Source organism: Podarcis cretensis (assembly GCF_951804945.1).
Source record: "Podarcis cretensis genome assembly, chromosome: 6".
NCBI classification, from domain to species: Eukaryota; Metazoa; Chordata; class Lepidosauria; order Squamata; family Lacertidae; genus Podarcis; species Podarcis cretensis.
Window position 1 is genome coordinate 36,097,167 of NC_137175.1, and position 17,149 is coordinate 36,114,315.

The window sequence follows — 17,149 nt, forward strand, 5'->3', positions numbered from 1 at the left end:
CACATGCTTTCTTCTTCTTCTTCTTCTTTCAAAATTGCACTCAGAAATGCAGATTGCAAACAAGGAAGGTGGGGAGGAAGTCTAGGAATAATTCTGGGTGCTGGCTGTTACCCATGAATCCCTAAATGTATCTGACTACAGTATTTGGAAGACCTTCTTCTTCAGCTGCCCATTGTGTTCATCTTTGGAAGCTCTTGCTCCACTGCTCACTGACTGGGATGCATTATATAGGTTTTCCTTGGTAGTTGGTGGAGCCAAGGTGATGGAACTCCCTCACTGAAGAAGCTTACGTTGTTACTTCTGTGTTTGATTATTTTTCAGTTCTCTGTTTTAAACTACTTCTTTGCTGTGATTTTACAGTATATTGCCATTTTAAATTTGGAATAGGGAACCTGCAGTTTGTTCCTTCAGATGTTGTTGGATTATTGATGGCGTCTGTCCATCTGCTGCGCCTTTGGGGGTAAAGAAGAAGAGAAGAGTTTTGGATTTGATATCCCACTTTATCACTACCCAAAGGAGTCTCAAAGCGGCTAACATTCTCCTTTCCCTCCCTCCCTCACAACAAACACTCTGTGAGGTGAGTGGGGGTGAGAGACTTCAAAGAAGTATGACTGGCCCAAGGTCACCCAGCAGCTGCATGTGGAGGAGCTGAGACACGAACCCGGTTCACCAGATTACGAGTCTATTGCTCTTAACCACTACACCACACTGGTGTATGTGTCAAAATGCTGGAGAATTACAGTGCCTGCTGTGGCTGTAGAGGCTGATGTGGGAGAGACATGTTTATCGGTTTTCATGCTACAAGTACACCATGGGATTTCTTCTCTCTGTGCTCCTCCCAGTAGTCATTCCACCTCTGGTCACTGCCTGAGGATACACAACCTGACTGTGTGTCTCCAGGCACTGCGATTGCCATGCAGCGGGGATAGTGTTGCCAGCCTTTACTCCCCCTTTGCTTCTTAAACAGAGGGCCCACTCTGTGCTAACAGACTCTCACTTCGTGGCTTTTGAGCTCCATAAAACCTTTTACACTTGCTGTACACTCCAACCCATCTAGGTTCTCACCCACAGTGGTATGAACTGCTGAAAGACCTCTTGTTAATGTTTGCATGTCAACCTGACATTAAAGGCACAGTTGCAGTGCCTTGTTTAAACATGTCCCTACCCTTGTGGAAAATACGAGGTCCTGTCCTGTCAGGATTCATTTCCTGATATGAGGCCCATCTTACTGGTTAGGCTCAGCTGTATCATGTATATAGTTTCTTTAGCAACCCTAAAGAATGAAACAGGATAAGTGACTGGAAGGTCAGCTATCCTTAGAAGGGCTGGTCCAATACATTTTGCTGCCCTTTCACAACACCCAGTATCAGTTGCCTGAGGCAGATGCCTCAGTGTCAAACATTAGGGCCGACCTAGACAAAATATCAACAACCTCAGATATGCAGATGACACAACCTTGATGGCAGAAAGTGAGGAGGAATTAAAGAACCTTTTATTGAGGGTGAAAGAGGAGAGCGCAAAATATGGTCTGAAGCTCAACATCAAAAAAACGAAGATCATGGCCACTGGTCCCATCACCTCCTGGCAAATAGAAGGGGAAGAAATGGAGGCAGTGAGAGATTTTACTTTCTTGGGCTCCATGATCACTGCAGATGGTGACAGCAGCCACGAAATTAAAAGACGCCTGCTCCTTGGGAGAAAGGCGATGGCAAACCTAGACAGCATCTTAAAAAGCAGAGACATCACCTTACCAACAAAGGTCCGTATAGTAAAAGCTATGGTTTTCCCAGTAGTGATGTATGGAAGTGAGAGCTGGACCATAAAGAAGGCTGATCGCCGAAGAATTGATGCTTTTGAATTATGGTGCTGGAGGAGACTCTTGAGAGTCCCATGGACTGCAAGAAGATCAAACCTCTCCATTCTTAAGGAAATCAGCCCTGAGTGCTCACTGGAAGGACAGATTGTGAAGCTGAGGCTCCAATACTTTGGCCACCTCATGAGAAGAGAAGACTCCCTGGAAAAGACCCTGATGTTGGGAAAGATGGAGGGCACAAGGAGAAGGGAACGACAGAGGACGAGATGGTTGGATGGTGTTCTTGAAGCTACCAGCATGAGTTTGACCAAACTGCAGGAGGCAGTGGAAGACAGAAGTGCCTGGCATGCTCTGGTCCATGGGGTCACAAAGAGTCGGACACGACTAAACGACTAAACAACAACAACAGACATTTTGCACTGGAAATGGGGAAAACATATCAAAATTATACCATTCCCCTCTTCATTTATAACTTTGTTTCGTGATATGCAGAGATGAAAGTTGAAAGAGCTGCATTCCATTTAGAATCTGCTGCCCAAAGTGATCTTGATGCCTCATCATAAAATCACTCCTTTCCTTCTACCAAGTTATTTCAAATAGGACCAGCTCTGCAGTCCCCTGTGAGCTTCCTAAGCTCCACATGACCTAAGGTAGCCTGCTATTCACTGTGGTGGACACTGTCTGAGGTCAGTGATGAAGTAACTGCAGTCCAGATTCTGCATGTGGCATAAGAGGAGGGCACAATCTTGTTCTTTGCCCCTGGCAACAAAATGTCTTGGGCTGGCCCTGGTTTCAAAGCACCCAGTAAAGTCAGGTTTGACTCTCAGTCAACCCCTCGGCCTTTTCTGGTGCATCTGAGTTCTGTGGAGACTTTTTTTTAGCAAGGTCTGCTCCTGCAAGGAAGCCCTGCACATAGCAAGGTTTTATTGGCTCAAGAGAGAGCTCACTGTTCAGTTGGTTAGAGCGTGGCGCTGACAGCACCAAGGTTGCAGGTTCCTGCATTGCATGGGATTGAACTAGATCGTCCTCAGCCTCTTCCAGCTTTATGATTCTATGAGATATCTATAAGAAATGCACACTGAAAATCCCCTTTGCAAGCTGCAATTAAAAACAATCTGTCCTATAGTGGCTAAAATGCAAAATCTGGCAAAGGAAAACTGCAGTTATTAATTTGATTAGAAGCCATATTCCCAGTAACAGAGGTATGTGTCAAGCCAAAGTGCACTGCCAAGTTTTATTAGTAGTTTATTTTTAGCCTAAAAGCCCAGGATGGCTATACCTGCTCATTTTATCTTCCCAGAGCAGCTCTGAAAGGTAGTTTAAGGGTCCTTCAGAGAACTTCACAGCTGTGTGGGGGGAAATGAACATTAACATTTCTCCTCCCTCTCTTCAGCACAGGAGATTTGCTGTTTAGAAAAAGGAAAAACACACCAGGTCCAGAGTCTTGGCTCCTTTATGAAGTGAAAGAAGTGAGGACGGGGGTGTTGTTAGAGTGATTAAATGTATGGGGAAAGTCTCTTGCTGTTGGCTATGCCAGGAAGGGCTGATGGGAGTTGTAGTTCAGCAACATTTGGAAGCCACACGTCAGGTGCGACTGCCCTGTTTTGCTATTATTAGCTACCCTTGCTCTGTGCTAAGTGTTGCTACTATTTTTATTTTAGACAGTTACCTATGTAAATCTGATAATAAATATGGCACAAATATGCTGCTGGTCCCTAGCACATTGGGGCGAGGAACTGCCAGTTCACCACATCAGCTAGTTTGAGAAGCACTGCACTACTACCATAAAATTTTATGTTATTTTCATTAATATATTCATTTTTAAGCACATTTCCACAATGGTTTGGTTGGAGAACTGCATTTAAAAATCTGGGTAACTGTGACTTTCAAAAGATGGCTGTGTTTTGGTTCTCATATTGTTTCAAAAAGTGCAAATTGAATAGATTCACCTTTAAATGCTACCTGAATCAAATTTCTACCTCAGCCCTAGCTTCCAGGATTCTTTGAGGGGGGGGAGGTCATGTGGTTTGAATGTGCATTGGATGTATGGTGCTTTAAATGTATGGTGTGGATCTGCTTACTGTTGTGGCTGATACATATTGTTTCTCATGTGAACTGAAAGGGCATTCTTTATGTTAAAACAAAGGGCCAGTTTGTATTTTGGCCCTTCATCGGGTGAATTCAAAATATTTGGTTTGTTAAATTCTCTGCTGACAAGAATGTTATTGGAATTTCAGTATTGTCCAGCTATAGGTGAGATGTTGTTTCCCATTTTAATATGAAAATTTGAACTCAGTGCTGATGCTTGGGATCATTTCTAATCAACAGCGAATGGTGTTGGGTTGATATGTGCTTTCTTCCATCAAAACCCCTTGTGGTGAAAGCCAAATTGGAGAGGAATAAACTTTGCCTTATTTAGATTCTATTTTGACTATCTGATTTTCTCCACAGCACATGGGAAATCACAATTATTAGTCATCCACATATGGAAGCCAATAAACATCTGGGGGCCATGTTCCCCTTTGGCGGAAAAGCTCTGCATTTCTTGCATAGTATTTTTGTGAGTTAAGTAGGAAGGATAACCAGGATTCTGTTTTTAGTTAGTTTTCCAAAAGCAGTGATTGAATAAAGATATTCTGGAAAGTGTATGGATGTTCACAGCACAGTCACTCAGACAGCATGCATTCCAGGAACTGGCTAGTCTCTTATTCATTGACCCCTGTGTAACTTCAACATTCTAACATAAATGTCTGATTCTGACGTGGCTTCACAAAGTTCATCCCAGGCCGTGTGAAAGGGCGGTGATGACTGAATGTTTTGGAGTTTTCCGGCAAAGTTTAGGGCTGAGGCGTGACTAATGCATTTAGAAGTTAAGCCACCTCTCCAGGGGGAGATGGATGAATGAGAAGGCTGCTTATCTACACAGAGATATTTCAAAGTGGTGATTGAAGAGAGCCTTGGTAATGAACGCTGATCCCTTTGGTGGCCTCTATCAGGGATCAGATGCAGCTTTTCTGGAGCTGATTTTTATAGGGAGATTTTTCCAGTTCATCAAGTGGAAATTGCTTCAGACCAAGGATGACCTGGTTCCCAAGAATCTAATCTGAGCAGCAAGTCCAGCAGAATCAATGCAAGCAAAGCAGAATGCCTTTTCTTTTTGAAAAACGGTGTATTATTTCATTCTTGTAAAGGGAGGCACTAGGGCCCAGCGTGGAATAATTCTTTAATTTCCCCACAGTGGGTGCTACACACATACTAATTTCCTTTAGGTCTTGTGATGAAGTAAGTAAACCACAGACTTCGACAGGAACTTCCCCCCCTCGTTGTAGTTTCCACTGAAGCATGACCTTGTCATGTCCATCTTTATCTCTAACAGTTCAGCTTCACCTGGTTTTACAGTATGGATCAAAGAGAAATTATCACGCAAAATCTGGAAACAGCCCAAAGCAGAAAGCTCAACAAAGAGGAGTTCACTAAAGAATTTTTGGTAAGTAAACAGCAGCGATATTTCTCAGTCTGAATTCATTCTAAGGGGAAGCCTTCAGCTACTGTGGAAAATGTGCGGCTTAACAATTGTTGAGTCTTCTAGCTTGTAAACAATTAGCTATACCGTTGAAGCAGCATTGAAGGAGCGAAGGTGCAAAAGTATTTAACTGTTTGGCTCTTACGTGCTTTACCGTTTCAAAACTAGGTCCTTCCTGTTTCTTCTTGTGAGACTGTATTACTATCGCTTTTGGCTTGATTGCAAAATCATTTGCTGCTAATTTCCTACTAACACGGGGAGATAAAAACAGTGTTTGGATTACAGGTGGCCAATGGGGGCTAGTGGGGATCCTGGCCCTTTCGCCTTTGTGATGGTCACATAGCCAGTGTTGACACCATGTTTGGGGCGCCCTTGGGCAAAATGCTTCCACCTCCATGCTATAGGCAACATTCCCTTTGAGCCCAATGTGCACCACTGCCCAGGAGGAGAGGGCAGGAGCAAAGTCTGCCAATCTGCCTCCTCTATCCAATGCTAAGACATCCAGTGCTATGACAAAATGCTTTCTTAATGGTCATTATATTATGCATTAGCTTTTAATAGAATTGTCAGAGTCTGTGTTCTTTTTCCATTTTATATCCCTCTGACCTCAGTATTTCCCCATTTCCCCAAATCATGTGCATATATGCTTGCCAATTTAGGATCATGTATCTGCTGAAGGGGACTGCAGCCCATGAAATATTATGCCATAATATGACAGCCTTTAAGGTGTCATAACTCTTTGTTGGTTTGCTACAACGAATTAATGCAGCTACCTCTCTGGAAATTACGGTACTCCTCCTTGCTTGTGTTCTTGAAGAGGGCAGGTGAACTGCAGGAACAGTAAGGAGGTGGAGCAGAGCAGAGTACTCTGGGGAACGCACAGTGGACCTCCTTCTGGGGTGTGGGCAAGGTACCCAATGTTGCCAACATCAAAAGTCAGTCCTATCTTTAGAATCTATGTTTAGAAGGCTACCCAGAGTGGCGGAAGCATGATTTGGCTAAAACTGGAGGGGGGTTGGGGAGAGTGTCAGGGAGTGAGGCTTCTGGATTTTGTTAAACTATGAAATTCACTGCCACAAGTGTTGGCAGCAGGGGCTTCCCATAGATATTTGGGAAGATAGGCAGACAGGCCTTTAGTCTGACCCATCAAGGCTTATCAGAGGCCTCCCATGAGAGGATTACAAACGGTTTTTAAAACTGATATTTTTTTGATAAACTGCTTAGAGGTTTTGTTACAAACAAGCAATATATGCGTTTTGTTAAATGAAAAAAAGAAGAAAAAAAGAATGGCGGCAGGCGTTATTTATTTGAAGGACAGCTTGTCCCCCACGGCTGTGCACTGCAATGGACGTACAGCCACCTGGAAGTGTTTGGTGGGTTGCAGGATACATTGCATACCCTCCAAGTGTCTGGATCACAGAAGCCAATTCCAGCTTCTGTTTGGATCCTAGTATGTCCCGTTTTTTGGTCCGGTGCTCTGGCATGAGTCCTCACGCTGGATTGCCAGACTGAAAGACGCTCACTCTGGCAAGACCCAGTATTTTATGAATACAAAAGCCTACATGGGGTATCAGTGAAGAAAAATGTTTAGAATAGTGATTTTCTTCAAGTTACTTTAATTTATGTGTTTGTGTTTTTTGGGGGGGAGAAGGTTGTATTTCTCAATTTTAATGCAGATGAAAAATCTGTATTGCCTAGAATGCCAGTCCAATTTAAAGCAGTTTTATTCTGTACACCCACCCACCAAACCTGCTGGATCACACCAATGGCCCATGTAGTCCACCAACCTGTTCTCACAGCAGCAGACCAGATCCCTGTGGGATGTCCACAAGCAAGACATGAGTACAATAGGACTCTGCTGACCTGCAATTCCCAGCAACAGCAGAGGTAGAACTTAGCCAGCATGGCTAGTAGCCATTGATAGCTTTGTCCACTCTGAATTTCCCTAATCTTCTTTAAAGCCACCAAAGTTGGTGGCCATCACTGTCTCCTGGAGAAGTGACTTTACCTAATTGGGTGCACTCTTCCCACCTTGGATCAAATCTATGCTTCCAGGTGTCATAAGAAAGCTGCAGAGATAGTGCAGGATAGTACGCACCCTGGAAATGATCTCTTTCAGCTTCTGCCTTCTCGAAGAAGGTACAGGGTTATAAAGATTAGGACTAGCCGCCTGAGAAACAGTTTTTATCCAAATGCAATTTTGGTTTTAAACGCAGTGTAAGGTAGTCTCTGTGGGAGTATATTGTATTTAATTATGGGGTATCAGATTTTTTAGGGGGTTAACCAGGCTGGCATAGCAGGCTTGTTGGTTTTTGAATGTCTGATGTAGATTTTTTTCAATTTCATTGTTCTGTATGGGACAATGACAATAAAGATTATCATATCGTATTGTATCACACCTATGCCCTGCACAGATAAGAACTTTATTTTTCCTGTCTTGATTCTTACAAATATTCAGCTTCATTCGATGTCCACAAATTCTAATGTTATGAGAGAGGGAGAAAATATTTTCTATATTAATTGCATAGAAAAAGTGGACATATATATTTTTTGTCCTGCTTTTCCCTGGGAAAAACCATGTTTTACTGCTGAATCAGAACAAATGGCAGTGGTGGTTTTCTGTGGGAAATGCCTGTGCCTGAAAAACACAGTACAAAGGGAATTCTGGGCAAGCCCTCTGTTTACAGTGGTCCTTTTGGAGTTCTTCACAATCTCTTTTTGTTTTAATGACCCTGAACCATTTCATATCATCAGCAAACTTGGCCACCACAAAGCTCACCCCTAACTCTAGACCTTTCTTTGTATTCCATTACTGCAAAGTTTACTCAAGAACCTTTGGTGAGGTACTTTGTTAAAAGCTTTTTTTGAAAGTCTAAGTACAATGTATCAGTTTGACCACCTCTGTCTATATGCTTGTTGACTCTCTCAAATAACTAACAGGTTCATGAGACAGGACTTGCCCTTGAAATCCTGGAGCATGCATATCAATAACATTCACAAGTGACTCATTCCAGACTGAAAAGCATTCATTCTTGTGAAAATGCACACAGAGCTTCCTGTGTGATACAACTTTCCCCCCTCCCTCCGCCAAGGCATGAAGTCCTGTGGGGCTGAGGTTGTACAGGCAACTGGAAAGAAAGGGGAGCAAGGCTAGCCAAAGAAATTTTTATGCTTGATGTGAAGGACAAAATGGTGCCCTCTTTCCATATTCAGAAGTTGACTGGACTACAGCTGAATCTTAGACCGACAACAGGACAGCATCTACCACCCCACCTAAGACCTGCCCTAGTTTTATAGTGGGAGGAAATTTAAATGTAATTGAGAATGCAGGTGGACATTTTCCAAGCTCTTCCCTCATTTCCTTTTCTACTAGGAAAGAGTGAGTCCATTCACACAGCCACGAGAAAACCTGAATTATTCCACACAGCACAACACTCAATACTCCTGTGTTAGTGAATGTTGGCAGTGATTAATCGGCAAAGATAGCACCTCTTCCTCCTGGGAACTCTGTCTGTTAGGGTGACTACTTAAGATTCATCAATAAAGAGTGACATCAGTTTGAAAAAAGACACAAATTTAGAAATTATTATTATAAATTAAAAAGAAATAGAGTGCTTTTCACCTTGGTGGGGAAGACTGTGATCAGATGATCTGTGCCTGCTTGGTTGGTGGTCCAGATAGCTAAATGTTGATGGGCAACTTCAGGACCCTTCCTCTTACTTTGTGTGGTTCTTTTTCTTTTTCTTTAAACTAGACTTTGAAATAGAGGACTGTCCTCTATAAAGTAGGACACATACCCCCTAATGTCATATGTGTGAAGCTTACTCAATGGCAAGGTAATGCTGAGAGGCACACACACTCTTGCTTCAAATGTTCCCTTCTTGAGGCCTGGCATTAAAAGCAACTTCCGTTGCTTAGGCCTTGCAGTAACAGAATCAGAGAGTTGAAAGGGAATTCAGAGTTCATCTAAACCAGTTCCCCTGCCAGTGCAGGAATCCATCATTACATCATCCTGATAGATGGCTATCCAGCCTCTGCTTTAAAGCATCTAATGAAGGAGAAGCCACCATCTTCTGAGGCAGTCAGTTCCATTGTCAAACAGCTCAATGCCATCAAGAAGTCCTTCCAAATGTTTAGCAGAAATCTCTTTTTTATTGAAATTTGAAACCATTGGGTTCAATGCTCCTATCTTCTGGAGCAAAAGAAAATAAATTTGCTCCATCATCTGTGTGATAGACCTTTGATACACAATCAGCCTGTTGATCCAAGCCAGTGATGCTTCCCTTTCTTCCCTTGTTGAGTGTGATTGACAGATTGACAGGGACAGAGGTAGAGGTTAGCAGAGCATCAGAATGGGCTCACCACCCTCCCTATCCTAGAACCTGTTGAATTTTGAGCCCCTTGAGATGCCAAAATGAGCAGCTATTAGAATTCATTCTGTTTATTGAGAGAGTGAAGAGCCCAAGGCTAAGATCAGCTCAGGCAGTTCCTCCACCATTTCATTTCTATGGTAAATGTGACATGGATCATCCAGACTTCAGAGCTACTATCCTGCCAGTTAGGATTTCATTCACTTGGTCATTTTTAAAATAGTTTTGTCTCAGCCCATTTTGACTGTATGATGCAGGAATGATAGGTTTTGGACACCATTAAGACTGGGGGAGAAATGCATTTACACACACATCACATCACATTTCACTATCAAATTCCAGGGCAGTTTACATATATTAAAGCAACAGTACACCATAGGATCACAGGGAGCTGCGAAGACCTATGAATCTTGCAATGAGGGTCCCATGGAATGAATCTAGGCTAATCTCTTAGGAATGTTTGGGTCGAAAGGCTTCTGTCTCAATTGAGGAGTTGGGCCAGATGACCTTTGCATCTCTTCCAGCTTTGTGATTCAATGATTCTCATAGTGGGGGTTGCTGAACTGTTTTGCAATGAGTTTCTGACTCATCTGTTCCCCCACCCACGGCTCTTCATTCTGCATTTTGGTAGCATTATCTTGAATTACTTTCCTATGGCAAATGTAACACGCAGGCCATCAGCTCCTGGACAAATATAGTAGTTATATTCCTGCAACTTCCCTGTGGTTATGAATGAGGGTTGCCACCTTGGTTCTGGCAAAATATAGGACAGGGTGGGGTGGGGAGAGCAGTTGAGGGGGGGCTCTTTCTTGTTTCATCTGGTGCTGAAGTGACTTCAGAGCAATCCATTACAATCTATTGCAGCCTAACAACATGCCCCTCTGGAATTTGACACACACACACACACACACACACACACACACACACAAATTTGTAAGTCTGTCTGTGCTTGGCTACCCAAAGCTTAAATACATGACCTTTCACACCATTTCAAATACATGCATTTGGAGAGGATCCCTCAAATACATGCATTTGGGGAGAGACAGACAGACAGACAGACAGACAAGGAGGAGGAGGAGGAGGAGGGGGAAGAGGAGGAGACCTGAAATATAGGACAGAACTGCTTCAATACAGGACATAGCGTTTTACACTGAAATATGGGACAATCCTGTAATAGGTGGCAATGGATGGTGGGCACAGGGACTAAGGTGTGTTGGGAGTGTGCATTATATTGATCTTGTGCATTGTGCTCTTGTCCACTGTTAACTTGTCAGTTGAAAGCTGTGAAGTGTGTTGAAGCTGTGCACATGTAGATTCTATCCACATGACTGGCGATTCTCTTCCCATCCTGCTCCATTGATTTGCTTATTTTTTATATTAAATTTTTTTGATGTGACCCTTTTTTATATAAATTTCTAAAAGCAGTTCAACAACTAATAAAAGATCTTGTAAACTGATGCCACTTAAAGAAACCAAACAATAAAAACAAAAAGAACAGCAAGAAGCAACAAAAGCCATACAAAAGCCAGGGGGGTAAAAAACAAACCAGTTTATTTTCAAATAAACTGAAACATCATTATTTGCGTTTGCAAGGAGTAAGCAGTATGGTTCCCTCTTGCTAGGGCCTTTCACAATGTTACTGCTGCTGCTGTAAGGTCCCTGCTATAAGGGGAGACCATCCCGGCCTCAGTGTAGGATGGAAATCTGAGCAGAAGATCTCAAGTGCTGAGACGAGGGAACACAGGAAGCCACCTTCTTAGTAGTTCATTAGACCAAACAGACTAGACATTATGTTTTGCATAGGGGAGATTGTCAGAGCTGAGCTATAGGGAGTCATCAAGAGAAAGCCAAGACTCCTGGGGCTGAGGTTCTTGCACCCCCACTATAAAATAACTGAGGGGGCTGGGTCCTGCAAAATTGATGGGCACCGCCATTCAAATGGTGTGCATGCACCGTGCCTTGTAATCGATTATGTGGGGCAGGGCTTACCTGTGCTCCCCCATATTTTATTCAAGTTGCAATCCCTGGCCAGAAGTAAGAGGTCTCTCTCTCTCTCTCTCTCTCTCTCTCTCTCTGTGTGTGTGTGTGTGTGTGTGTGTGAAGCCAGGGAACATGGAGATAGTCATGGCTATGGAACAAGCAAGGAGAGTCATAAGGTGCAGATTATTCACCAGTTTGGTCCTGGTATTTGCACTTAAATAATTTATTTTTATGTTGCAATGAGACCGTAGAGTGGCTAGGATTTTAACTCTTTTGAACAATATAAATGCAAACACATACATATAAATTTGGATAAATGACTTTTGTAGTATATTGGTGGCTGTGCAGCCCTTGTATAGTGTGGCTGTATGAGACAATGGAAAGGAGAATTACGGAGAGCAGTCCTGATGCCGGTGTTCAGAAGTGAGATGGTTTTATGATCTCATGAAAAACAGTGGGATAACATAACTCTTCAAGCACTGCCTATCATGCAGGGGAAATATGTTTGTGACGCAGGGGCTGCAATTTGAAGAGAAATGGTTGTTAAAGAAAATTCCTCTAGAGTCTTCTGGCAGGCATGTAACACCGCTGCAGCAATAAAGAAAATGTATGCTGCTTCCTCCTGTAAATGTTGGAGATGTAATTGTAAAGATTATGGTTTTCTTCATACTTACAAAAGGTTTGTGGAAAGGCATTTTAAAAGTCATATTATAGATAATTGGAGATATGCTAATTCCACAGGTAGAACTGCTAAACAATTTGTGAAGTGGTGTAAAAGAAGAAACACAGGATATCGGTTAGCAATCTTACAGGAGGTGCTAGAATGCTGACTGTAAGAAACAAAGAAATAAAGAACACAGAAGCATGCCAATCTGTAGAAAAATGGAATAGAGATATATGGAAATTATTAACAGCTTTTATTACTAATATAAGGCTGGGCAATGACAGAGCTATGATTAATTTCATGAATAACTAGGAAAGTGTATACTGTTCTGGAAGAGAAATAAATAAATATTGAGAAAACAATTCCCCCATGGATGTTAACAATGCTGTGAAGATTCATTATTATTTTTATGTTGGTTAGATGCTTTATACAAAAAGTCTCGAAGTGACAACAAGATAAAAAACAACAACAGTTAAAATAATTAAAAATAGGAAAATTTAAAAACAATGTACAACGCAGAATTCCCAAAATGCTCATCTAACAATGCAAGAAAGAAAGTCAGGCTTTGGACTACAAGAACCCAAAGCTCAATAGGTATTTTTATGGGGTTTATGGGATTATAACGTAACATTTTTCCTGCTCCATTTCCTGCTCCATAATAAATCCCTCTTCTCAGGTAACTCTGAGAACTGTTGATCTGTGTAAGTGAACAGGGATCTCCTAACAACTCTCAGGCCTCTTAACAAACATGGGAAAATGAATCAAATTTGTTCTTATTAGCCAATATATCCCATATTCTTAAAAGTGATTTAATTGTTTCCAGAGTCACCTGAGATTTCAAATATTTAGATCCTAATACAGTCGTACCTTGGATCCTGAACGCCTTGCGAGTAGAACGTTTTTGCTCCTGAACGCTGCAAACCCAGAAGTGAGTGTTCCGGTTTGTGAACATTCTTTGGAACCCGAACATCCGCTATGGGTTCCGCAGCTTCCAATTGGCTGCAGGGGCTTCCTGCAGCCAATCGGAAACCGTGCCTTGGTTTCCAAACATTTTGGACGTCAAACGGACTTCTGAAAAGGATTCCGTTCGACTTCCAAGGTACCACTGTAGTTTCTAACCAACCAAAGGTGCTATGTACATATATTCTAGGATTGCCCATATCGGAAGATTAAGGCCACAGTGAGATTCCAATATTTAGTACTTGACAGTAGGCAAGCATAGTGATATAATTCCAAACTTGGGCTACTGAAACTGCCTGCTTTAATTTGTAGCTGCATTCTCTGCAAGGATATTCTTGGTGTTGCTCCAAAGGCATTTCCTAAATAATGAATTTACCTTTGATCCTGATGTAGAAACTGGGAGTTTCTGTATATATTTGCTTGTTTTGTTTAAAGAACTTCTAAGCTGCTCTTCATCCAAGAGGATCCCAGGGTGGTATATGACAATAACAACCATGACAAAAGATTATTTTATTGTGTCATGGGAACTGGGTTTCCAGACAATTCAAAAGCAGGAAGAATGGACCAGTATTTGTGTGGGGGAAATGTAGCAACAGAGCTATAGTTGATCTTCTTCTCTTGTGTCAATAGAAGCATTTTCATATTTTCCACATGTGTCTGAAGAGTGTATTATTCCACCACATTACACCTGTGCGATGCCTGCGGAATGAGTATTTTTCTATGAAGCCACATCAGAAACATATGTGCCTGAGCTGTGCATTGTTCCTGCTTGGTTCACAAACTTTCCACGTCTCAGAAGCCTCACACTGCAAAGTAATGACGACTGTTTGGTTCTCTGTGTGGTTAGGCTAGTCAGAGAGGCTAGTCAGGAAATAATGGGAGATGCAGGCCTGTGACACTGTCTATATGTTCTTTGTAATCTCTCTTTATGATTTAACAACAGAAACTGAAAAGGCAATCGGCAACCTACAGAGCTGACAAAATCTACCCAACAGCTACATCTGAGCAGCCGGAAAATATCAGCAAAAACCGGTATAAGGACATCTTGCCATGTAAGCTAGGAATTAAATATTTATCACCGTAGTTTTTAATCTTTCCAGCCACTGTATGAATGAGGTGACGTGTATTTGGGATGTGTACACCCTCTACTTTTAAAGCACATTATTTCCCTCAAAGCCCTGTAGTTTACCCCTCACAAAGTTCCAGTTCCCAGCAACTCTTAACAAATGTCAGTGGTCAAAATTCTTTGAGGGAAAGAATGTAGAGTGTGTACACAGCCTTGGAGTGTGAATGGCCCCTGTGCTTGTTATAATTAATATCATGTATACGGCTTGGATCCTAAATTAACCTAAGGACATTATTGCCTCTCTGCATCTCAGGTAAAGTGTTTGTTCTAGTGAGGTCTTCAGGGGTGGGAGGCGGAGAAGAATAACATATCCTGTTGAGGGCAATTCCCCCCTTCTCAGCAGCCCATTATGTCTTTTCCTATATTGTTCAGGAGATAAACTTCAGAAAGAGCAATCTTTCCTTTCATGAACTTTCCTTTCATTAACTTTCCTTTGGACCCAAGGCAAGTTGTATGCAAACATGCTATTCACACACACCACACAAATGCAGAGTGAGGTGCAAATAAGAATGAGTATATGGTTCATACTAAATACACATCAACAGGTTGGTACAAAGATACATGTTTTCTGATACATCTCAGAAAAATGATCAAACAAGTTTAGAAGGGCTTTTAAAAGAACCCTTGTTTACCTTCCTGTCAATAGCAATAGCTAGAGGAGAGGAGATATCACAGGGATTAATCAGTGGGTGCAGCGGCGTAGCGTGGGTTGTCAGCACCTGGGGCAAGGCAAGTAATTTGCTCCCCCTAACCCGGGGCAAGGCAAGTAATTTGCGCCCCCTAACCCGGGGCAAGGCAAGTAATTTGCGCCCCTAACCCCTAACCTGTCGCCGCTGCCAGCTTCTTCTTGCTGCTGCCTGGGCTGCTGCCATGGGGCTCTGCTACTCCAGAGGCGGCGAGTGCGCCCCCCCCAGATGTTGTGCCCGGTGCGGCCGGCCCCCCCTGCACCCCCCACGCTACGCCACTGAGTGGGTGCCTGCGAGACATTAGTCAAAGCAGCAATTATGGAAGCACTAGCTGGGTTGAAATCTCTTTTTCCCAGCAACTTAATGTTTTCATTCTGAGAACTGGGAAAATGCTATTTCCTTGGTTTGGATATAATGCCTTAGTGATGGTTATGTACATTGAGCATAACAAATGTGTCACCTTGACACATTCTGACCACAAAAAACAATACCCATTCTCTGAAAAAGGCTCTTAATATGTTATAGGTTCCATGACTCATGTTCACCTTTGCATGCTGATAGACTTCTTAGGTCAGTCATTCCTTTTTCCTCTCTTTCTTTACTGTTTCATTCACTTGTGATTGTCGTCTGATCAGGGTACAACTACCCACTAGTTAGGGACGTGGGTGGCGCTGTGGGTTAAACCACAGAGCCTAGGACTTGCCGATCAGAAGGTCGGTGGTTCAAATCCCCGCAACGGGGTGAGCTCCCGTTGCTCAGTCCCTGCTCCTGCCAACCTAGCAGTTTGAAAGCACGTCAAAGTGCAAGTAGATAAATAGGTACCACTCCGGTGGGAAAGTAAACAGCGTTTCCGTGCGCTGCTCTGGTTCGCCAGAAGCAGCTTAGTCATGCTGGCCACATGACCCGGAAGTGTATGCTGGCTCCCTCGGCCAGTAAAATGAGATGAGCACCGCAACCCCAGAGTCGGTCACGACTGGACCTAATGGTCGGGGTCCCTTTACCTTTACCTTTACCCACTAGTTAGCTGACATAGTTTCCTAACCTCATATTTTACTTGTAATGGTATTACAGAGGTAGGGAACATTTAGAGGGGAACATCAGTTGGCTTAACCCTTCTCCTCCCACTGTTCTTCATCTAGTTCCTTTCTCCCCCTCCTCATTGTGGAACAGCTGGGGAGGGGTTGTTTGGCACTATTGTCACTGGAAGGGTCAAGCACATTCACTGTCCACTCACCACCCCGGCATTATCAGTAGCTGGCAAATATGTTTGCTGAAATAATTTGCAGTTCTTCCCTTAATTAAACAACATAGATTCTTCTCTGAGATCTCGGCCGTAACAACTTTGGCGATACGTAAGTTATATTTTGCCGTTCTGGAAGCTGCAACTTGAGTTCTCCAAACCCCTGGGCATTAAAGCTGCTCACATGAGTAGATGCTTCCTGTGAAGGAATAAAATGGGGAGTGGCTTGTGACCTTTTGCCAGATGAAAATGTTCTTGGATATACTGAGTTGTATCCAGTACTGTGGAAGCAGAACTCCTCTCACACAATGGGACTTCCATTTCCTCTCTTTCCACCATGCTCTCTCAAAATCTGCTCTCTCTCTCTCTCTCTCTCTCTCTCTCTCTCTCTCTCTCTCTCTGTGTGTGTGTGTGTGTGTGTGTGTGTGTCCTCCAATACTTTGGAGTTGATTTTGAGAGCTGCAGGGGAACAGAAGTTCCATGATAGGCACGGAAGTCTCTTGTATGAACAGAACCGCAGCACTGGATGCAGCACGCTTAAACAAAACCTGGTTTTCAAAGGCTTGGATCCAAAAATCTTCCTTCCCATTGCAGCCTCTCAAAGCTCCCCTTCTGAGGGTTGCATGGGGTTGCAGCTGTGTATGTTCAAATCAGCTACTCGGCCCATTCATGAGTAGAAGTGCCTTTCATTTGGATGAGAAAATATTTGGACCCAACCCCAAGTTTATTAGATACAATTTATCAACACCATTTAATTTAATATCAAATATAGATATTCTGTGGAAGA

At 42.8% G+C, this 17,149-nt stretch overlaps 1 protein-coding gene across 3 annotated transcripts in view; it reads left to right on the forward strand.

Annotated features, from left to right (window-relative positions):
* PTPN22 (protein tyrosine phosphatase non-receptor type 22) overlaps positions 1–17,149 on the forward strand; it is a 43,019-nt gene that overhangs the window by 1,888 nt on the left and 23,982 nt on the right. For 2 of the 3 annotated variants that reach the window (XM_079979140.1, XM_079979139.1), the window contains exons 2-3: positions 5,190–5,300; positions 14,254–14,362. In XM_079979140.1, coding sequence (XP_079835266.1) covers positions 5,190–5,300; positions 14,254–14,362 — 220 coding nt within the window. Of the gene's footprint in view, positions 1–5,189; positions 5,301–14,252; positions 14,363–17,149 lie in introns of those variants that run through there. The other variant, XM_079979141.1, reaches the window with a different exon arrangement.